Source organism: Sceloporus undulatus, chromosome 7, assembly GCF_019175285.1.
Source record: "Sceloporus undulatus isolate JIND9_A2432 ecotype Alabama chromosome 7, SceUnd_v1.1, whole genome shotgun sequence".
In the NCBI taxonomy this organism is placed as follows: domain Eukaryota; kingdom Metazoa; phylum Chordata; class Lepidosauria; order Squamata; family Phrynosomatidae; genus Sceloporus; species Sceloporus undulatus.
Window position 1 is genome coordinate 685,730 of NC_056528.1, and position 23,993 is coordinate 709,722.

Here is a 23,993-nt window from a genome sequence, read left to right on the forward strand (position 1 = left end):
GGCACGGTGGTGCGAGCGTTGGGCTAGGAATCTGGGAGACCAGGGTTCGAATCCCTGCCCAGCCATGGAAACCACCTGGGGCAGGTCACAGTTTCTCAGCCTCGAGGGAAAGAAAAGGAGGAGAGAGAGGAAGGGAAGAAAGGAAGGGTAGAAAGAAAGGAAACAGGAAGGGAGGAAAGAAAGGGTGGAAAGATAGGAGAGAGAGGAAGGGAGGAAAGAAAGGGTAGAAAGATAAGATAAGAGAGGGAGGGAAGAAAAGGGTGGGAAGCAAAAGGGAAGGAAGAAGGTGGAAAGAAAGGAGGGAGGGAAGAAAGAAAGAAAGAAAGAAAGAAAGGAGAGAGGAAGGGAGAAAGGAAGGGAAGAAAAGTATGGAAGGAAAGAGGGTGGAAAGAAAGGAGAGAGGAAAGAAAGGCTAGAAAGATAGGAGAGAGAGAGAGGAAGGGAAGAAGGGAAGAAAGAAAAACTCCTCTGAAAAGACCTTGCCAAGAAGACTCCATGATAGGTTTGACTTGGGGTGGGCCACATGTTGGAACCGACTTGAAGGCACACAACAACAACAACAACAGCAACCCAGATGAAGGGGAACCCTTTCGACCTTTTGGCCTGAGAAGGGAGAAGACTCCCACATACAAAACTTGGGAACCCATCAGACAGTGGGGTCATGGCCAGAAGGCGCATGGCCCTCGGAGGCCAAGGTGCTCCACCCCAATAATGTGCACTTTGCTGATAACGTGTGTGTTTCTCTATGCTCTCTGTCTCTTCCATCCCCAATCCCTTTCTGGGTGCTATTTTTGAGTGTGCCGCAAAGGATAAATCCGGCCTTGTTGCTCCAGAGAGGAATGCACCCAGCTTTGGGCCGAAGCCCGAGGAGAGAATAACCGCGGCTGTATAAAACTATTCTGAGCCGGAAGGCTTCAGGGGAAAGGAGGTGAAGCTGCCGGTTGCATGGGAGGCCCTGGGCACCGAGCCTCTGAGCATGAGCAGAGCGCCCATGGCCTCATGATGTGCCCAAAGTATGACCATCTCAGTCTTGGTTTCAAGATTTGCTACTTTAATCGGTCTGCCAAAAGACACAATGTATTTGCACCACGGATTTTGTGCATTTTGGTCGGCCGGTTAAAGGTTTCCCCATTTGGTGGATTCTGGGTGTTATTGTGCCATGCTTTATTGTGTCCTTTTGGCACTTAGTTATGGAGAGAGCAAACCAGTGTCTCTTTTGTGGATTTGGGATATTATTCTGCAATGCTTCACTGGGTCCTTTTGCCACTTAGTTATGGAGAGAGCTTTTGTGGATTTGAGATATTATTTCTGCAGTGCTTTATGTTGTCCTTTTGGCACATATTTATGGAGAGAGCAACCCATTCTTTGACCCTGGCAGAGGGCAGATCAAACCCAGCTTGCTTTCATCCCCATTATTTCCATTGCCAGCTGTGTGCCCATGTGGCGCCACCCAATTAACTCTATTCCCCATCCTTCCCTGGCCAAGTGGGCACCCCTGAGAGATGCCTTTTCTCTCTTTTGCCATCCCCGGTGGATAGTCTGATTCGGGGCTTGTTGTGACTGAGGTCAGTGGGCACGGTGCCCGCTTCCCGCGCCTTGGCATCTGGGTGCCAAGTTATGTGCCGTCTGCTCTTGGCCGAACCTCCAAGCTCTGGCTTTCTGCCCAGGAATGAGAAAAAGAGAGAGAATGGGAAAGGAGAAAGGGAGGAAAAAAGGACACGGTTGGGTTGGCATTGCCTGATAAAGCCTGGAGATGGCTATCGTGCCTTGCCACACTCGGAGGGCGGCCTGGAGCCAAAGAACAGCACGGCCGGCCTGGTCCTACGGCTCCATCTTGGCTCTCTTTGTTGAAGCCGGTCCTCCCTGTTGTGCGATTATTATTATTATTAACATTAATATTATTATTATTCAAAGGGGGACGGTTGTGGAAATCTAGTCAGGAAACACCTTCACATCCCCCTGACGTCACCCGGCCTTGGCTTGCAGGAAACACACACCAGGAACAACACTATTAATAGTGTGTGTGTGTAGTGTGCATTTGTAGGTCCCACCCACATTTTTGTTGGAGGAGGGGATTTATGCCTTGCTCTGGTCTCTTGGGTGGACTTTGAGTTTGGGAAAGTTCATTTTCTGATTGGGAAATGACAGTCCTCCTGCCAAAAAAGTGGCTGGTGGAATAGCTAAAAGACACAAGAGTAGCAACCACAGCAGCAAAAACAGCTTTTGCAAGGTTTGGGCATGCCACCGGAGGATGGTGACGGTCCTTCTTTTCTTGCATCCTTCTCTCTGGAAAGGGAGGTTTAGACAAAGATGGTCCAAGGTGGGGCTTCAGGTCAGATCCAGGCAAAAAACTGGGGACATTATCACTTTCCTCCTTTTTGGCCTTTTCTGAGAGTTGTGGTTTCTTCCAAGTAGCTGTGCGACCGGTTGAGGGATTGTCGGAGCAGCTGCTTCCCTGAAACAAATGGCATTACTGTAGTACTGACTGAGAGATTCTGGAAGCTGCCCCAAGTAACTGTGCTATTATTAGAGATCCTAAAATATACCATCTTTAGAGTGGCACAGAGTGCTTGGCCATCTTTGCTCCGAAACTGGTCCACCTTCAGAGTGGCAGAACCTTCTTGGTCATCTTTGCTCCAAAACTCTTCCATCTTCAGAGTGGCACAATGTCCTTTGCCATCTTGTCTCCTAAACTGGTCCATCTCCAGGGTGACACAACATTCTTGATCCATCTTCGGAGTGGAACACCTTTCTGTGCCATCTTTGCTCCTAAACGGGTCCATCTCCATGGTAACACAACATCCTTGGTCCATCTTCAGAGTGGAACACTTTTCTGTGCCATCTTGGCTCCTAAACCCTTCCATCCTCGGAGCGTCACAGCGTTCTTGGTCATCCTCTTTTTTTGGCCTGGGTTTCTCCTACCTGCGAAGCGGCGGCTATGTGCCCAAGGGAGATTTGCCACGGCCAGTTTGCTGGATGCCCTTTGTGCATGGTTTGCACAGAGCCATTGGGGCGTTGGCTGCAAATGCCCTTGTCCCAGCATCCTTCCGCTCTGTGGCTTTTCCCTGGAAACACATGCCAGCTTCCGAGCAGAAAGATGAAAAAGCCACCACTTTGTACAAACTGGGCTCTTCCTTCCTTGCTTCGAATACCACAAGGGTGGCCCAAAGGACGTTTGCCATGTTCTCCATGTAGGATGAGATTCCAGCTAGAGACAAGACAGATCCTTGTAAGAAGATCAGCAGTTCTGCATGTTGCGTAAAGGAAAGCGGAGGGAAATCAGCCAATTTTCAGTCCCAGCAGAGCTAAAATAATCATTATAATATAGTATTATTTGTTCAAAAGGAGACTCAGCTGGGGCACATTAGCTGCGCATCTTATGCAACAGGACTGAGAGAAAGAAAGCCACCCAGAAAAGAGGATAAAGGCGTTTTTGGATGCAGCCCAAAATGTTGTTATTGTTGTTGTTGTGTGCCTTCGAGTTGTTTCCAACTTATGGCAAAGCGTCATGGGTTTTTCTTGGCAAGTTTCTTCCGAAGGGGTTTGCCATGGCCATCCTCTGAGGCTGAGAGAGTGTGGCTTGCCCAAGATTGCCCATGTTTCTGTGGCCAAATTGGTGGTCAGTTAAGTGACCCATTTTCATTTTGGAGTTGAGTGCTGTTTTGTGCAAAGAGGGAATGCGTTTCCCCTAAAGCAGTGGTTCCCAAACTTTGGTCTCCCTTTTGGTTTTGGACTGCGGCTCCCAAGAAGCCCCAACAACCTGGGATTTGGGGAGCTGCAATCCAAAACATCTGGAGGACCAAGGTTCAGGAGCCGCTGCAAAAGGGTCCAGCTAAGTTCATGCTTCACTTCTAGTTGTCGATTTTCTTGTTCCTCTTCTTCATCCCTTTTGGAAATGGCTGGGTCGCAGCCCTGCCAACTTGGCATAACTTAACGCTGTGCCCTTCTTCCCTTTGCAACCGAGGATAATGACAGCCTTATCCAAAATCTGCGGCGTGGGCCACATCTGGAACGTCTGGAGAAGCGTTTCAGGATGGAAAGCGGGAGGCAGAGATGTCGAGAGGCAAAAGCGTTGGGAGGTTTTCGTTTTAGCGAGAGAGAAAATGTCCTTATGCCTTTCGTACTTGGATGAAAGCAGACCTTGGAACAATTTCTCCCTGGGGGATTCTGGGAGTTGTAATCCAAAAGAGTGACTCCTCTGAGCTCTGGACATGGAAGTCTGTTAATAAATAAATGTGATAATAGTGCATCTTCGGATGCGCATTGCAGCACATGAAAGCCTGGTAGTTGTTATGTGCCTTCAAGCCAATGGCTATTCTCTTATAATATGTGTGGCGATAAAGAAAGTTTTTAAAAGAGGGAAAGAAATGGCATGGGACAGAGTGGCAAGACACAGCCGTGGCTTCTGGACTTTGGATCCCGTTCCTCAGTTCCTTCTAATTTTGGACAGGATTGGAGTGCTCCCGATCCATGCCATGCGCACAGTCCTTATGGATGGGATGTTCTTCTCCGAAATGATGGTCCAGTTGCAGGCATATGCCGTTTCCGGTAACCTGAGCCTGGCAAAGGACAGCAGAAGCCCTTGCCTCAAAGGGCTGTCCTTTCTCCTTCCCCCTTTCCAATATGCTGCCATGCCTGACAGATGCCAAGGGACAAGTGGAGGGTGCAAGGGTAGCAGAGGGAGGGAGAATGGGACTTGCAACCCTTTCCCAGTGCAGTCACTTTGGAGAGGCAAGCAAAGGTTGCAGTCGCTTGTTGCAAGCCATAGAAGTTTGATCCTGTGTGGAGGAGTATGGAGAGGGCAATGCCCAGTTTTGGGGTGGGCATTTGGTACCCAGCACCAGCCAGGATGAGTCCCCCGATACACAACCCACACACGCACAAAGAGCAAGGATTTCCTTCTCATTTGCACAGAATTTACTTTGGGCAAGTCACACTCTCTCAGTCTCAAGGGAAAGGCAATGGCAAACCTCCTCTGAGTAAATCTTGCCAAGAAAACCCCATGTTAGATTTGCCTTAGGGTTGCCATAAGTGGGAAAGGACTCGAAGGCACACAACAACAAAAGTCCCAAACCACTGTCGGCATGACAACTGGAGGATTCTGGGAGTTGGAGTAAAATAATAATAATAATACAGTAATACCCACTTTACACAATGTTTGGCTCCATTTGTTGTATTCTGCAGCTTCCCTTGAAACATGAAGGTTTCCAGGAGCAAACAAATTAGTCTTGCAAGGTCTTAGAAAGCACAATTGGGTGCTGCGGGGCTGCATCTCCCATCATCCCTGGCTAGCAATGAGGGATAATGGGAAATGTTGTATACACACATGCTGTATTGCAATTGATTTGATTGTAGCATAGGTTTTAGTGGATCCCATCCACTTGATCGGATGCTTGGTGTGTTATCCTTGGCAAATATATCTATCTCTGTATGCATAGTTGTCTTGGGGCTGGAGTAAACTAAACAGTGAGGTCAGAGGGAAATGAAATGCAGAAACTCGACACAGATTATAATGACTTTAACAGAGGCGAAGAAGTTGGACGCTTGCACAGACAAGTGTGTAAGTGACTGATTTAACACTTGTTGGGAAACAAAAAGCCTCTGTCCCCATTCAGTCTGCAGGAGACGCGGCTGAAACTCTTCTTGAATCCTCCTGTTTTGCATTGAAACCTATAATTGGAGTTCAGAAATGATCACCTTGAACTCGGCACCTTAGACCCAATGAATTGATGGTTTGCCGGCAGGGAAGCACTTGTGGAAATCCCATTGATTTGGTCGGTCTTCCGTAGTCCTGACTCCCGATTGTGCTTTTGTCTTATTTCTTCTCCGAAGGAATATTGATGTTATCAATATTGAATTGATTATTATTCTTTCGTCCTGATGTGATGGAGGTTTCATCTGCTTGTTGTTGTTGTTGTTGTTGCCGTTGCGCGTTCAAGTCTATGGCTAACCTATCCTGGGGTTGTTCAGAGGAGGTTTGCCATTGCCTTCCTCTGAGGCTGAGAGAGTGTGGGTTTTACATTGGGATACATAACCTATAAGAGGAGACCATTTCTTATTAAACGATGCAACCTCTTTATACTTTCAATCAGGTATAAAGCATATTTATACAATTGTGGGAGTAGGGCAGAATAGGATCCAGAAAGGTGCAAATCATTTCCCCCGAACCCTAAATTTGCAAAAGACTGGGCAAAGGCGTATCCCTGAAATGTCACGCTAAAGTCAAAACTAGCTAGTCTTAAAGGTTGCTCCTTTTGATGCTGCAAGGGAGCAACGCAGCTACTTCTTTGCAAACTGGTGTTGTGTGTGTGTGTGCATTTGTGTGCGGTTGTGTAAAGATCAGGGGTTTCTTGCTTCCCACCACGGTGCTGCAGACGCTTGTGCCAACCCCACAAGGGTGTCGCCAACTCGGCTGCCGCCTGGCTGGGCATATTTTTGGCCCTTGGGGCACAGACTCTATTTCCAGGCCTCTCTGCAATGATTTGTTTTCACCGGCAGCCGCCTTGACTCTTCTCTTCTGGTATGTGGCTGGGTTCTGCATATATATATATATATATCCATGTTGATCAATGCCGTAATTCTCAGTCTGTGGCCATCATGCCCACAGCTGAGGGTTCAGGCTATCATTTGCTTTGCAGACGGAAAGTGCCGAGTTCAATTCCCGGCACTTCCAGGATCTCCGTCATACGCTTTTTCTGGCTTTGCCACATAGATGGATGGATGGATAGATAGATCTAGCCCTTGATGATGATGATTAAACTTTAGTGCTGTACATACTGATATATATGTATTGATATATCTTGGGCCAGCCCTGTTTGCAAGGATGTGGCATCGTCCCAGTTTGGTCTCTAAGCAAGTGGGGAGCATGTCGCCAAGCTCCCCAACATTTCACATATGAAAACCAGGACGCATGAGTGACCTCAGGGTGCGGTCAAGATGGCCAAAGTTATGAAAGACATAACACAATCTAGGAGACACTGCAGCAGTTTGCTTTTGCCTGGACTGAGTGGGAAAGACAAGATGCAGCCTCTTCCTCCCATTTCTGCCCCTGAGCAAACTTAATACGAAATTTGCACTTTGAACTCAGTTTGCAGCACTTGAAGCCAGCTGAGGATAAAAGGGGGAAAGTGGGAGGAGAAGAGGGAAACTGGGATGTTTTAAATACAGTCGAGAAAGTGGGATCATAGCGGATTGACCGAGTCTGTCGCTGCCGAATCATGAGAGCATGTGTTGCATCCTTTTGAAATGCAAAGGGACCTTTGGAAATGCAAAGGTGCTGCAAGATAGTGATTTTCCAGACTTATGCACCTATGGACTTTTTCACACGGAGGAATGTATCACCCGAAAGAAGAAGAAAGGTGGGGCAATCCAAAAAGGCAAGACATAACGTAGCGGTTTATCCTACGCACAGAAGAACGCAGCGTCCATTCGAAAGAGAAAGCAATGCAGATGCGAATGAACTCATCACATGAGTATGTTCCCATCAGCTTCTTGATTTTGAATTAGCGTCTTTGCGCATGCGCAGGGAGGAGAGGATCCCATGGCCGATGGCAAACCTATGAACTGGAGGTGCATTTCATACTAATGTAAATGTGAACTGACTGTGAATTCGCAGTGGAAAAGGATGTATAAATTCAACATTTTTCCAGATTCAGCTATTCCTGGGATGTCTCACAATTGCGTTTGGATTCAACGTCAATTGGAAAACCTTTGCAAAGTTACATGAAATACCTTGGATGACCCTCAGATTAGCCTTTGGTTAACCATCCAGTTTTCCCCATGTGATGAAGTCCTTTTCCACTGTGACTTTGCAGTCAATTTGCATTTGAGATAGTATAAAATGTATCTCTGGTTCGGCCATGGGATTATTGTTGGCCATAGGATCCTGTGCTCCATTGTGCATGCTTTTGGAAAGTGATAGGAAAACACCCACACACACACCAGTGGAAACCCTGAGTCCAAACAGCAATGACAACTGGGAAAAGAACTGGCCAAAGAAAGAACCCGGTGGAAAACTTGTAGCTTGGATGCTAAGATAGAGAGAGGCCTTTCCAGGGGTGCAAAGGAAAGGGGCGGCTGTTTGGTTGTGGGTCTCTCCCTTGTGTCTGTTTGCACAAACGCACAATGGCCCTGTCCCTGGAGAGCAAGGGCTCGGAGGGGTCAGCATGTCGGAAGTCCCTCGGCGGAAAGGTTTCCTTTGTCTGTTTGCTTTTGCAGCCTTGAGAGAGCGTTGCTCCCAGAGCCCTGGAAGCAAAGGGCCCTGTTTTGGAAGCCAAGCGCAACGTTTGCACAGAGATAGACGGACAATCATTGCAAGGGAAACTCTTGCAAAGAGGAATCTCTTTCTTTCCTATCCTTCCTTCCTTTCCAGAAGGGCACAGCCTGGCCACTTGTTTTGGGAAGATAGTGCAAAAGCATGGTTTAAATAGCCACCCTTTTCCTGTAACCTGGAATAACAGTTGCTGGCAGTGCGTTTCGATGCCCAAGAAATAATGCAAATTGGTGATGCAGGTGGGATTTTGGGATATGGAGCTGTATTGTTTTAATGGGTTGTGTTGCACAGAGAGGTGGGATATAAATAATAATAATAATAATAATAATTGTGATCTTGGGATTTGCAGTTTTGCAGGGTCTTTAGGCTTCTCTAACTCCCAGGATTGCAACTTGCATTGCCTTTGTAAAGGTACCAAAGAAATGGCATGCATTACAGAATTAGTATTATTATTAATCATTTATTAATTTGTAATGTCTTCACTGTCACCACTTAATAAGTGTTTGCTCCTTATATTTTCCAGATTATTTTGGGGAAGTTAAAAAGCAAGAGGAGAAGGAAAGGCCTTAGGATAGGATTGCTCCGCTCCCCCAAAAATTCAGGGTATTTTCTTACTCTTTAGGAAGGAAATAGAAAACAAAGTACATAGCAGGCAGCAAAAGAAACCTTCTAGTAACAAGTGAGTTTCTGGGGAGGAAATAGTAACAAATTACTTTCACAAGCTTTTCCAAATTCTTACAACCCTGAGAACTAGGACTATGTAGTACTGCAACCACAAAGGGAAAGCGTCAGTAAAGGCTTCTTTGCAACTGCTTCTGCACAGAGAGCGCTTTCGATTCCCAGTTCCAAGTGGTTTTCTTTTGGCCCCTAGCATTTTGGACGAATCCTAAATCTGCAATACTTCCGGCCCCAAGCATTTTGGAGGAATCCCCCTCAACGTGCCTTTAATGCACATAGGGCCCAATGCCATCCCAAGGATGGTTCCTAGGTCTCAGGGTTTGGCCCATGAACCTCAGGACTTGGGATGATCCCAAATGCGCCACTTTCTTCCTCCTCCTCCCTTGTTTGACGGTGGTTTTTCCACTTCTTCTCCTCCATTCAAGCCTCAGTGTTGGCTCAGGGACGGAGGACGGTGGTAAGATTGATGGTGCTGAGTGCGCCTTTACTTCCTGGCCTTCCTGCGCGGTGCTAAGTGTCGCGGGGAGGAAGCACATGGTTGTCACTCGACAACAACATTTAAGTGCTTGTCCGTGATGTTTCTTTGCTGGAGGGGAGCCAAGGTTCAAGGAGCCTGGCCGGTTGCCTCTTTTCTTTCTCCTCCAAGGAGCAGGAAGCGTGCAAACAAACCGTCAGGGTTGGGAAATGGAGCAAAGAGGGGGTTGTGGATGTGTCTTCGGGGGCCTTCAAGTCGCCTTGGGTTTCGTAGGGTTTTCCTAGGCGAGGAAGACTCACGGGTGGTTTGGTCTTTTGGACTTCAGTTCCCAGCATCCCTGACTATTGGCGTCTGGAAGCCCGTAACGTCTCCCTAGTTGGCATGCCTTGCCCAAGAAAAGTGGCACCTCTTTTGCCAAGGGTCTTCTCATGGCCAAGATTTCACAGCTGAAAATGCGGACACTTCTGGCCAAGCAACCTCAGAGGGCAAAAGTTATTAATGGGGGAGAATAGACAAACTAGGAGAGGCCCCAGCACTTTGCTTTTGCCTGAGCAGATTGCCAAAATACTAGTAGTACCTGGACGGTGGTGTCGTGGTGTGAATGCTGGACTAGAACCGGAGACCAGGGTTCGAATCTCTGCTCGACCATCGAAACCTATTGGTTGACCTCAGGTCACTATGAGTTGTCAATGACTGGTGCCTTCAAGTCATTAGTATCTGGAAAGTGGCTTGAATGCTGGACTAGGACAGAAGACCAGGGTTCGAATCCCTGCTCGACCATGGAAACCTATTGGTTGACCTCAGGTTGCCGCATTATTAGTATCTGGATGGTGGTGTAGTGGTTTGAATGTTGGACTAGGCCAGGGGTAGGCAACCTTTCTGAGCCGGGGGCCGGGTTGCTGTCCCTCAGACAACTGGGGGGGCGAAGCCAAAAAATAAATAATTAAATAATTTTAATAAATAAATAAATAAATAAATAAATAAACCGGGACAAATGTAGGACAACATTTTCAAATGGGGGACACTTTTTTTAAAAAAGTGGAGGACACGCAAAAAAATTTGCTGATTTTTTTAAAAAATGTTAATATAAATGCATGTTTCTGAGGCTTCTATAGACAATTGCCCCCCTTGACCCTCCGCGCGAGAGGCCAAAGGCCCCGGCGGCAATCGGCAGCAGGACCGGGCGGGGGCCAGTCCCAAGGCCTCGCCGGGCTGCATTCGGCCCGCGGGCCGCAGGTTGCCTACCCCTGGACTAGGACCAGAGACCATGGTCCGAATCCCTGCTCAACCATGGAAACCTATTGGTTACTTCATTTCCAACACATGGTGACCCTAAAGCAAACCTATGGCAGGGTTTTCTTGGAAAGATTTGTTCAGAGGCAGTTGGTAACCATTGGCTTCTTCAGTTGCAAGTCACAGTCTCTCAAAGGCAATGGTAGCAAACCCGCTCTGAGCAAATCTTTCCAAGAAAACCCTGCAATAGCCTTGCTTTTAGGGTCACCATGATTTGGAAATGGCTCGAAGGCACCGCTGACTTCGAACTCATGGTGACCTGAGGTCAACCAATAGGTTTCCATGGTTGAACATGGATTTGGACCCTAGTTTCTGGTCCTAGTCCAGCATTCAAACCACTACACCGCCGTCCAGATACTACTGGCATCTTCCCAGTCAAAAGCAAATCTTCCCAAGAAAACCCTGTGATAGGCTTGCTTTAGGGTCGCCATGCGTCGGAGATGACTTGAAGACACGCAACACCACCGTCTTTGGCCCCTTCTGCTGTTTTGAAAGGCTCTTGTGGCTCAGGAACCGAACACCGAGGAGGGCCTTTGTCCTGGTTGTTGGACAGGAAGGTTAAAAGGGACCCCTGAGACCTCCGTCCGGACGTGACGGCGAGGGATTTTCTCCTGACGCAGCTTTCCGCAAATGGGAGGCTTTGCGCAGGACAATCTCAGGAAACCAGCCAAGGCCGCAAAGGGGTGACTTTTGCATCGGGGAGGAGGTTGCGTCTTGCGTCCAGCCTCTAAATAGCAACTTTGTGAATTGTGGAAACGGAGAGCATTGTTCTCATGGGCCGCTGGGAACTCCCTTTTCCCCCCAGATGTTGGGGAGACACATCTGTGAGAATGGGGACATTTCGTGCCCATTTGAGATGGCCTTTCTGGACTGTAATTGGGCAGAGCTTGCAAATGTGACTTTCTGGGGACTACAACACCCCAAATCCCATGACAATGGCTGCTGGGGATTTGGGGTGTTGTAGTCCCCAGAAAGTTGGGGAGACAGAACAGAGTTCAGAGAAGAACACATTTGTGGGAATGGGGACATTTTATGTCCATTTGAGACAGCCTTTCTGGACTTTGCAGTTGAAGAACTCAATTGGGCAGAGCTTGGAAATGTGACTTTCTGGGGACTACAACACTCCAGATCCCAAAAAGGGGATTTGGGGTGTTGTAGTCCCCAGAAAGTTGTGTTTCCAAGCTCTGAGATTGGATGCGACTGTTTCTCCAGGGTGCAGACTCATCGATTTCATAATCTTACAAAACCTTACAGTCGGCAAATGGAGCGCACGGATTCAGGCGAAAGGACGTTTCGGGTTGCAAAACCGCATATTTTTTTCAGGGTTGCAAAATGTGTAAATCTGTGTGTAGTTCCTAGCCCTGCCCCTTGAATTCAGAGCATATTCATTTGTGTTTTGTACGCACAGCATTAAAAATACACAACGTTTTAAATACTTTTGCCCAGGAAACCAAATTCTGTGTATAAAGTTTGCATACAATAAACCAAAAGGATGCCCAAAAACGTCTTTTAAAAAGCATCCTCCCCGTCATTGCAAGGCATAACCCTCTTCCATTGCAAGGCATAGCCCTGTTAGGACAGACATTTCCATTTCTCTTTCCTTTTTTTATTAGCTTAATTAATTGTATGATTTTGAAAGTGATCAGCTCTGTTTTTGGAACTGTCTGATGCCCTTCCAAACAGTTTTCTCAGGATGCTTTGCATAATAAAGATAATTGAAACAGTGGAAACATTTCTGAACCTACAGATAAAACCGAGACCGAGATAAAACTGGCAAAACATCTCTTTCAGATCAAACCCAAAGTTCCTTGGGGGATTTTTTAAAACAAGAACACAAGACTTCGGTGCCAAAGACACTTTGGGTTGGAAATACAGCCATTTTTGGAACCAGATTTAATAGCTTTAATCAAGCTGGTTCTGTTCAGTTTCAGAAATCTTAGCTGTTAAGCCAAGCAAAAGCCAGAGTCTGCGGAGGCTCAACTTAGCCACAGATCGGTTCATGTTTTGGGTTCTGTGGGGTTTTGTTGCTCCGAGTTCATTTTTGGTTCGGTAGCAAAAGATAAGATAGGAGTGTTAGTAGACCAGAGCTTTTTTAGAGAGGAAGGATAGGTTTGGGGCACTACATCTCCCAGCATCCCCATAGCCAGCATGCAGGGATTTGGGGATGCGTAGTCCCCCCAAAAAAGGAGGACTACACCTCCCAGAATCCCCATAGCCAACATATATTGGGACTTTGGGGTATGTACTCTCCCGCACCCAAACTGGGACTTTTTCAAGCTTTGCAAAAGACCTCTGACACTTTAAAAACACTGGGGTTTTTAAACCAAAGTTTCAAGTCTCTTGTAAAGCGTCAAAGGGGTCTCTTTTGGAGGAGGACTGTGCCTCCCAACATCCCCATAGCCAGTGTGTGGGGACTTTGGGGTGTGGAGTCCCCCCAAAAGGGACTTTTCGAAGCTCTGCAAAAGACCCGAAACTTTAAGAGTCATTTAACTGATTGTTTTGCTTCTTTAAAGTTTCAAGTCTTTTACAGAGAGCTTCGAAAAGTCCCTTTTGGAGGAGGATTACACTTCCTCAAATCCCCACTGTGCCAACATCATGATGGTGGGGATTCTGGGTGATGTAGTACCCCCAAAAAGGAGGTTTCTTCCCCCCCCACTGAAGCTCTAATCTTTTGACACTCCAGGCTTTTTCTTCTCTGCAGCTGCTGGATGAATCCACTTTTATTTCTGATTCCCAGGTGCCAACTTTGGGGCAAAGGTTGCAGCGCAGGGTTGTTGTTTCGGTGGAGACGCAAGCCCCGGATCCTGAGGTTTTGTGCTTCAATGGGCCAGTTCTCCATGCTTTCTTTTTCCCCTCCAGATGCCTCCCTGGGATGTGAAAGGCCAAGCCAGGAATCGGCAGTGAAGTCAATGTTTCCTGGCTGGAGGGAAGGGAGAGAGCCAGGGAAGCAAGCGCCATCTCTGTGTCTTTTCCTCTCCCTCGGTCTCTGCAAAACTCGCTTGCCACTATGGCATTTATGCCACCAGTTATGTGTGGCACTGCATGTCCCAGCAGCCACATACCCGTGCCTCTGCCCTCGCCAACCTCTATATTCAAGCTTTGCCGGTTTGTAGCCGGTGCCAAAAGAAGCCGCTCTCTGGCTTTTCTGGCTTTCAAGGCTTGGCATTGCTTTGTACCCAAATAAGCTCTCTTGCTTTTCTAGCTGTCAATGGTTGGCATTGCTTTGTATCCAAAAAAGGTCTCAGGCTTTTCTGGCTTGAAGCCTTGGCATTCCTTTGCACCAAAAGAAGGTCTCCGACTTTGCTAGCTTTTAAGGCTTGGCATTGCTTTGCACCCAAAGAAACCTCTCTGTCTTTTCTGGCTGTCAAGGGTTGGCATTGCTTTGCACCAAAAGAAGTGCTCTGGCTTTCAAGGCTTGGCATTCCTTTGCACCCAAAGAAGCTCTGTGATTCTTCTTGCTTTCAAGGCTTGGCATTCCTTTGCCCCGCACCACAGGGCTGGAATTTCCAGGGTTGACTCAGGGCCTTACCTGCCCCCCTGGCAGCTCCTGCCTCCTTCCCTCCGGCCGTTTGCTTTGTGGCTTGCTCTTGGGTGCTCTCTGACTCAGAAGTATTTATGGCTTGCGGCTCTGGAAATTATTCTAGCCGTGGGGTTGGCCAGGACACAGCTTCCCAAAACTGCAGAGCTTGGGAAAGGGGTCTTTTTGGGGAATGCAAGACCCAGAATCCCCAGCCAGCAAGGCATTGCTGTCTCTGAAACTGGAACCAGGTTGGGGTCCGTGAGTGACTTCTTGGCCAAAAAGGGAGAGTTGGTATGACCAACCAAAAGCACATGTTTGGAAGGCTAGCCATCGTTTCTGGCTAAACCAACTCCGAACCATCTCCATACTAACACCTAGTAAAATGCACACTGTTGAGAACTTTTTTTTGGGGGGGGGGATTCCAGTCTCCCAGACTTCTGGGAGTTGTAGTCCTCCATCCAAAGGCAACTTATCCAAGCACTGTGTGGTTTACACTGATGATGCTCTGATGTGCATTTTGCAATCACAGGTGGATCAATAAGAGGGCTGTCAAACACCTTATTCTGGTTGGAAAACTTCGCTTATTGTTATACACACACTGTGTGTGTGTGTGTGTGTGTGTGTGTGTGTGTGTGTGTAGTTCTTGTGAAAAAGTACTGACCAATGGAACAAATACACTTGCACCAAGAGGAAGAAACCCTAAGGACTAAGCAGGTCAGATCCTGCTGATCTTCCAAGATTAGATGGGATCTGGTGGTGCCTTTAGGGTATTTCCGGCCATAAATAAAGGTGCCGCTCTCTGCATTTTGGGTCTGTGGGATCCTCCTGCCCCTCGCCATCCAGGGACCAGACCCTCTCCATGGCAGGAGGCCACGGTCTTTCCTCGCGCGTTGTCCATCTGCCTCTTTCTCCGCCTGACCTCTTGCTTTGTCTTGAATAGACCCCCGGGTTTGCCTCTCTGGGGCTGAGGTTGTGACAGGTGCAAGGGAGGGAGAAAAGGGGGGGTTGTGTTTGTGACACAGTGGCGTTGTGGCAGATCTCCTTTCCTTCCTTCCCAGGCCCAGCTGTGGGATCTGGCCTTTGGAGAGGCTCCGTCGAGCTGGAAGGACGAATCTTTGCACAAAAGCAAAGGCAGGCCCAGAAAGGTGTCTTCTCTTTTCTCAGGGTGACTGGCCAGAGATCCTCCTTTTCCCGTCCTGCATTTCCATTCAAAGACGTCCTCCATTTTGAGCATGACTAAGAAGCATGGGTTTATATTCAAGCCCCACTAAAAATACGTATATAAAGTCACCGCCGTCCCGTTCTTGCGATGTCACCAACCCACATTAGAAAGGACCAACATGCTTTAGGAATGACTTGGGTTTGCAAAGTGGGTTTCTTTGCAATGCTAGTTTTTTATATTGTTATAGCTTTTGTGTTAAGGTTTTTTTGTTGTTGTTGTTGCTGTGTGATCTTATTTTTAGAGATATCAGTTTCTATATTAAACTTGTGTGCGCCTGCGCAAGCCTTCAGCTCACTAGTTCACTTATGGCTGCCTGACTGATTTCTCATAGGGTTTTCTTAGGCAAGATGGTTGTGCCAGTTGCCTTTCGGAATGCAATTCCCAGCATCCCTGGCTTCTGGAAGTCCAAAACATCTCCCTGGCTGGAGTGTCTTGCCCAAGACAGTTGACACCGCTTTGGCACCATGGCCACTGTCTTGGGATATGGAAAGCCAGAGGTCTGGGTGGGAAACATGGGTCCCTTGTGGGTCGGAGGGCCCAGCATCCCCTCTCTCTACCTCTTCTCTCTGGAGGCTGGCATGGTGCCCTGTTGGCATTTGCAGCCGGCACGGCTCACCAGCTCTGGCTTCCCTTCTTCCTTTTCAGGGCCTTTCAGCCGGTCCGGAGCGATTAAATCCCCTTTTATCTCCCTCGGCTTCTCCTTTTGTCCCCGGACCGTCCAGCCTGCAATAATGCGCAGGGGCAGTGTTTGCACAGGAAAATGCTGCCGTGACGAATTCCTGCCACACCGTCTCTTGCCCCCGGGCAGCTAGCTCCCTTGGACCAAAGGAGCAGGAATGGGGGTGAATGTGTGGACAGACCTGAAGGGGTCACTCTTGGGGGGCAGGCGGAGGTCCAGAGAGAGGGGTCAGGCACGCATCTTGGTCCAGTATTCCCACAAAGCAGGGCTCCAGGTGCTTTCCAAGTGGCACTCCCAGCAGCTCTAGATGGAAGAAGTTTGGGGGTGATGGCTTGGGTTTGTAGCCCCCAAAAGCCTTCCTGAGCTCCATGGTGTCCTATAGCCTCTGGCCTCCCCCCATTCCTTGGTTCTTGGGCTTGAGATGACTAGTTCCTCTGCAATGTCTGCAAGTGCCTTTGCCAGGAGATGGCTGCAGCTGCAAGGGGCCAGAGGAGGAGGAAGGCTGGCCGGAGGTGAGGGAGCTCCCCTGTGTGTTTGGGGTGGACTTGGGCCAGTTGGCCCTGCGGTCACCTTCCCCAAAGAGAGGGATGCAGGAATGCTCTTTGGCCGCTCCGGCCTCCGCTCGGCCCAAACTGGGTCACCACTCCCCCGCCAGATGTTGCGCCGCACTTCCTTGGGTAAATCACTTGTGTGTGCATGTGTGCATGGACACACGCACAACCTTGGAGCTGCGTGTGTCCAAGAGGGAAGAAACAGTCTTTATTTTGGCATTCAAGGTGAGACTGCAACTCCCAGAATCCCCAGCCAGAGCAAGGCCACACAAGGAGTTGTTGGTTGCTTTGCACCTTCAGGTTGTTTCCAGTTTAAGGCAATGCTGTCATGGCAAGGCTTGTTCAGAAGAGGTTTGCTATTGCCTTGCCCTGAGGATGAGAGGTTTCATGGCTGAGCAGGGAATCAAACCTTGGTCTCCAGAGTCGGATGCTCAAACCACTACTTTTTGGAGGTCCAAAAGAAGGAACTTTTCCAAGCCCTGGATACCTAGCCTATGGCTGACACATCCCGGACCCACAAAGATCAACACATTGGTTCCCTTGGGGTGTGAAAACCCCACAACAGCGACCACAACATGTCTGTTTGGCGCATGGAAATTTTTAGATGCCTTCGCGATTGTAACCCCTTTGCTCCCCAAAGCCGGGACTTTGCGTCCTTTGCAAACAAAGGGGAGAAAATGTCTCAAATCTTTTGCCAAAACAAGCAGCCTTCTCTCTCTCTCTTGAGCTGATGGCGTAGATTTACACACGCTTGGGTTTTAAGTGCCTTCAGCATCTCGCCCTCGGAAAGGAGGCGAACAGAGTTACGTAAAACGATTGGAGTTGTGTCTTTAATCTTCTTTTCCTCCTGAGAGCCCACCAAGTAAGCAAGGCTCAAAGTCAACTCCAAAATGCTTACTGTCAGCCCTCCATATTTGGAGCATTGACTTTTGTGGATTTGATTATTTGCAGTTACTGATTAATATGTTCTCTCTAGAACTTTTAGGTCTTCCAGTCCAACTCTGCTAGACGTTGACCATAGAGTTGCGCTGGAAGACTAAGAGGTTACTAGGGAAAATACTTCTCTAGGCATCTGTAGGTCCTCCAGCGTGATGCTCTGGTCAACATCTGGACCTAGAGATTACTAGGGAAAACATTTCTCTGGGCGTTTGTAGGCCCTTCAGCTTGATTCTGTGGTCATCCTATAGCAGATGTTGACCATTGAGTTGTTTCGGAGGCCCTAGAGAGAACACTTCTCTAGGCATTTGTAGGTCCTCCAATGTGATTCTGTGGTCAACGTCTGGAGTTGCGCTGGAGAACCTAGAAATTCCTGGAGAGGTAAAACCATAGTGTTTTTTTTTTTATTTGCAGTTTTCCTAGTTTCACAGGGGTCCTGAACCCCTAACCCCAGTAAATGTGGGGCATGTGTAGGCTACGTGTATCTGTAGAAAAATGCTCAGTGAGTGTACTCTGCTTCAGAGTAGCTATTTGGTTTAGGCCTCTGGGTTTACACCTTTTGCACAGATGTGGCAGCCACACACAGCTGCACCACCCGGCAATCCTCCCTTGGAAGAAAACCTTTCCCTTCAGCGTAAGAGTGAGCATGGCATCCCTGCCCTGCATTCCTGCCTCTCTCTCACTCTCTTCCTCGATAGCCACTTGATTCTCGAGCCCTCTTCTCCAAACTGACCCACACCAGTCTGGCCAGTCCCACATTGGCTTCTCCCAGTCTGCCTCTGAGGACTCTCAGCATCGCCACTCGACTTCGAGGGCTCTCTGCGCCACTTGCGACAACCCTGCGCTGCAGTCCTTTCAGTCATTCCGGCTTCTTCTGCAATGCGCCACTTGCAGCTTTCCAAAATGGGGGATCCTTTCCCCCTTCCAGATGTTGCTAAGACCCTGCCTGGGAATGCAAAGGGGTCTGGAAATCCTGGGGGGCTCTTTTAGCATCTCTCGCTCTTTGTCGTTCTGACACTTGAGTCGGGATGAGGAAGGAACGCACCAAGGGAAGGCCTCTATGCTATGCAAAGGGTTTAGTATGCTGAGTATGGTGGGGCCCTTGGTATCCACTGAGGTGTGGTTCCAGGACCCCCTGTGGATACATAAATCTGTATTTAAGTCCCATTAAATACAATGGGGTATTGGGATATTGTTCCTGTTCCTGTTGTTGTTGCTGATGATGATGTTGACACTTGACATCTGTGCAATGCAGATGCAGACTATTATGTCTGGGATCAGGTTGCCATATCTCAAGCCCTGGCCATGAATCTCCTATTTTTGTGGGTCAAAAATTGGAGGCTAGGGGTGCGTTTTGGGAAGGCCTCTGGCCTGGTGCATTTCAACAGCATTGCTGTTGGCAATCACAGTAGCTTTATTGTTTGCAATAGCACCTGTTTGCTATAATGGACACAGGATAGTTCCAGATGTGTTTGTCTGCGTTTGTGAAACGTCTCCATCCTCAACCTCTGCTCTCCCTCCGGCTGCAGGTCACTCAGGCCTCCAAGCGGCCGGACGAAGCCTCCTTCCCAGAAGACACAGAATCGGAAGCTGTCCATCGGCGATGGAGGAGCTACGCTGACCTCTCCGACGACGAGGATCTGTTGGCGGATGAAGCGTCCGGAGGTAAGGAGGAATAACCAGTTGGAGGGACATCTTCCTTTTCTGTCTCATAGACTCATAGAGTTGGAAGGGACCACAAGGATCATCTGGACCAGTGATTCCCAAACGTTAGTCCTCCAAAGGTTTTGGACTTCAGCTCCCAGAATTCCTGATGGTTGGCCAACCTGGCAGGGGCCTCTGGGAGTCGGAAGTCCAAAAACCCAAAAAGATGGAGTGTCCACCACCCTTCAAGACGCTCCATTCAATGGTTGGACAGCTCTTACAGTCAATAAGTTCTTCCTAATGTTCAGAAGGAATTTCTCTTCTTCTGTGCTCCAAACCCCAAACCATGGACTGTTGAAATTCTGGTTCCATATTTATAAGTCATAGCATATGGAAGTTCTCTCTAACGTTTAGGTGCGATCCCTTTCCCTGCAACTTGAATCCCTTGCTTTGTATCCTAGTCTCCGGAGCAGCGGTAAACAAGCCGACTCCATCCTCTCCATGGCATCCTTTCGGATATTTAAATATCCCTTCAGATATTTAAAGATAGCCGTCGTGTCACCTCTCAGTCTTCTTTTCTCTGAGCTGAACATAGCTGCCCAGCTCCTGTGTCAAATGGGGACAATGAATCCACTCCGGGCTTTAATCCAAAGTTTAAAAGCATGTCTGAAAAGGCTGGATGGACCCATTTTGGGTTGAGCAATGTTGGGCATCTCCTTTAAATATTGGCATAAAACCTGCCCCATTAACTTGTGAGTGACTGGAATTGGTAGCGTTACCTGGATGCATTGCTGCACCTCATTCAGGAACTGGACCCCAATGTTTGGAGGACAACATTTCCCTGTTTTTTTAGGATTGCAACTCCCAGAATCCTGGAGAAGGACTCTGGAGATTGCAGTGCAAAAAAGAGAACAGAAATCAGGGCCTCTGTATTTGCAAACCAAGAGTTGTTGCAGTTTTGGGTTCTCTCGTCGGTACTCATGCAATGTGTCTCTTTTTGCACAGATGGTTATGGAAGCGGAGAGAACGGCAGCGGCACCGTTTCCCCCGAGAAGCCTCTCCCCTCCGTCAGTCCGCTTTTCCCAACAGGTAAGAGGCAAGCCGGCCCTGCGGCACAAAGCGTCCGCTTAGGAGGTCCTGAGTTCGAACCATACCCTAGGATGCAGTACTTATGACCGCCTGAGTTCAAGTCCGAGAGCAAGGCGCTGGCCGGCCTCAGAGATCTGTTGTTGTGAGAAAAGTGCGCAGGAAGGAAGGGAAGCCTTTCTGTTTATTTTGGTTGGAAATGCGGCAGGTTTTCTCGATTTTATCAGCTTGGTTTAGGTGAGAGAGAAAAAGAGGCCCTTTATTTTCGCTATTGGGGAACCGTGAAGTTGTAAAGTCTTGTGCAGCAAAACTGAGGAAGGGTTTGTAAAACTGGTTCTGGACTACAAGCTCCAGAATCCCCCAGACAGCTCCATGGCATCTCATTTCACAAATACTGCCTTGATAGGTATGTGTGCATGTGTGTGTGTGCATATATATCCCCTTAGACTTGGCATTTCTGATTTGAATGATATAGTCTCTGCCCCTCGATACTTAATGGATCATGGTCCAACACTGAAACCTCAATGCCATGCTGTCTCTCAGTCCTTGGCACCTTTAGCTAAAACCGTTCAGAGCTTGGAAATATTCCTTTTTTAAGAAGCAATGGCCTGATACAGACAGGCCAAAATAAAGCTGCTTTGAGTCACTTTGCAAGTATGCTGTTTAAATGATACATGCGTCCTAAGAGTCCAGAAGCCGCACCAAAGCCATGCTCCAATCCTAAGGACTGGAGTGCAGCTTTGGTGCAGCTTCCAGACTCTTGGGACACATGCATCATTGAAGCACCATACCTCCAAAGTGACCTGAAGCAGCTTTATTTTGGCCTGTCTGTATAGGGCCAATAAGTCCCAGAATCCCCAACTAGCATTGGCCGGCTGTTATTGCCTTGAAGGCCAGCTTGTGAAAATGGCTTTATTTTTACCCCCAACTCCCAGCACCCCCCAACTATCCATGATCAGTAGCCAGGCATTTTGAGCACATATTATTACATGCCCTTTACTTTTACCCTCGACTTATCCATGGGTCACAACAAAATCCATCATTTTGGTCCCCAAAACTGCCCTCGACTTATACATGAGGTTGACTTACAGCCAAGTATATACAATATTACTGTAAAATCCATTTTGGAAACTGGGGGTTCTGGTAAGTGCAGTGCCATAATGCGCCCTTTGCTCCCCATTCAACTGTGGGGATTTTGGGTCCCTCCACATTTTGCTGGACTACAACTCCCAGCACCCCCAGGTCAAGGAACACCTGGGAGTTAAAGCTTGACAACATCTGGAAGATTGCGTAATTCCTAACCCTGTTATAAAAGGATCTCAAGAGACGGCCGTTTTATGGGAAAGATGCTTCTTTGCGGGGCTCCTTGGAGAGCCACCGTTGCTCTGAGTACCAAACACCAAGCCAGACCTTTGGAGAAATGAAGGACCTGGGAAGAAACCCACCTCCATGGCATCCTTCCAAAAGTCCTTTGCTTCTGGGTAACCTGCAAAATGTCAGATCGTGTCCCAGTTCCAGACAGGTCTGAGCGGGCTTCAGAGAATGTTCTTGAATTGGCAAGATATGCACAAAAGGCAAGCCATGCGCAAGCCGTGGGAGGGTTTTTGGAAGGCTTGGAGGGGCCTGTCTGGAGCACAACACCCACATCAATGGGTCTGGAAGGGAAGAGCAGAACCAGACCTCTTTCTCATCTCCAAGACGGTCCCAACAGATGCGCCGCCGATTCATTCTGGACCAGTGCTTTGGCTCCCAAGACTGGAAGGAGGAAGGAAAGGCAGAGACATCCATTCCTCTGAGCTTGGGAAAACAATATTTTTTGGGAGCGGGGGACAACAACAACTCCCACAATCCCCCACAACCCGGCATTATGGGACTGTACTTAACTCCCACAGTCCCCCACAACCCAGCATTATGGGACTGCACTTCCCAGAACTCCAGTTTCCAATACAGCCAGAGGATTCTGGATGTTACAGTACTGATACATGGTCAAAATGCCTTCCTGCTGAGCATTGGGGGATGCTGGGAGTTGTAGGTTTTTACAAAGCCACTTTTCCAAACGTTAACGCCAGGGCATTAATGGCTGGACAGTGGCCATGCTAGCTGGGGATTCTGGGAGATCTAATCCCCTTGCCTGAAAAGAACTTTTTAAAGGCTTGCCCTGCTCCACTCTCCCTGCATTTTCAAGGGCCGCTCTGCAACAGCGCATGCCTCTGTATCCATGTGTTATATGAAGCAATTCCCCTCCCGCTGTCCCTTATTTTTTGACATTTAGGCAGGGAAACCCCAGACCAACCCCTTTCCCACAATGCATTCCAAGGCAAGGCGGGTGTGCCTCTGTGTTTGTGTGTGTGTTTGTGTAGACAAGCACGTCCCTCCAAATGATGCAGATGCTTTGTGGGTTTTGGTTTCAGCTCCAAAGCAGGGAAGCACTCTCTCTCTCTCTCTGGCTGCATCCATATTGGAGAAATAACCCAGTTTGGCACGGTTTTAACTCTTTCTGGCTCAAGGCTATGGAATTCTGGGAGCTGGAGTTTGTTGTGGGGCCCAGAGTGGAGCTTACACATGGACATTCAGTTCAGCATTCAAGCAGATAGTTCAAATAGTTTGTTCCAGATGGGTCTCCCTTCTGCAAACATGGAAAAGGACCTTTTGGGGGACAACAAGTTCCAGAATTACCCAGCCATTGTTGCTTCATGTTCCCTCCTTCCTTAATCTTAGTTATCTACATTATCAATCATCTTTCCTTCCTCAGTATTACTTAATCTTCACCTTCTTTCCTTCCTTCCTTCCTTCCTTCCTTCCTTCTCTTAAACTGGCTGACTTGACACTCTCTTCTTTTCTTTTCCTTCCTTCCTCTCTACTTAACCAAGTTCATTTCCACCCTCTTCTTTTCTTCAGTATTCCTTCCTTCGTTCATTTTCAGCCTCCCTTCTTTCTTAGCATTGTTGGATGGGGAATTCTGTTGTCTCTAAAAAGGACCTCTCTGCACTCCACCTCCTGGAACCATGGATTGTGAGTTGCTGCCATTGTGCTGTGTTTATTCTTAGCCCAAAATGACACCCGTGGAGGAGAGTGCAGCTGTTTCGGGTCTCATCCGTCAGTTGTTGCCAGGGATAGAGCAATTGTATCCATAAGAGAGAAAGAGAGAGAGAGAGAGAGAGAGATTCCCCTGCGCAGGTTCTCCAGTCTCCTTGAGGAAGGGAGCATTCTTGCAGGAAGGAAAGTGTGCCAGGAGAGCTGTGCAATTCCCAGAGTTAATCAAATGTCAGGGCAAAGAGCTATGGCAAAGGGGAGGTGGGGGGCTTAGGAGGAGTGTGGATGATGGGAGCCTTAGCAGGGATGAGGGGCTCCAGTCTCCCAAGAGAGGAGGGAACCTCTGACTTTCTTGGTTCTGCACCTACCTTGAGCACCACAGCTGTCTCAATAACCAATCTTTCTTTTCCTTCTTTATCCTCTCTCTTTTCCCCCTCCATCCCTTCCACCTTCCATTTCACTGCCTTCCTTCCCTCCTTCCTTTACCTCACTCTGCATTCATTCCTTCACCTGCCTTCCTTCCGTCCTTCCTTCCTTCCTTCCTTCTTCTACCTCATATTGCATTCATTAACCTTCCTTCCTTCCTGTACCTCACATTGTATTA

At 48.2% G+C, this 23,993-nt stretch overlaps 1 protein-coding gene across 1 annotated transcript in view; it reads left to right on the forward strand.

Annotated features, from left to right (window-relative positions):
- Nucleotides 1-23,993, forward strand: part of HSPG2 (heparan sulfate proteoglycan 2) — an 88,042-nt gene that overhangs the window by 3,346 nt on the left and 60,703 nt on the right. Inside the window, 2 exon segments of the mRNA XM_042477854.1 lie at nt 19,156-19,291; nt 20,276-20,359. Of these exon segments, the coding sequence (XP_042333788.1) occupies nt 19,156-19,291; nt 20,276-20,359 (220 nt within the window).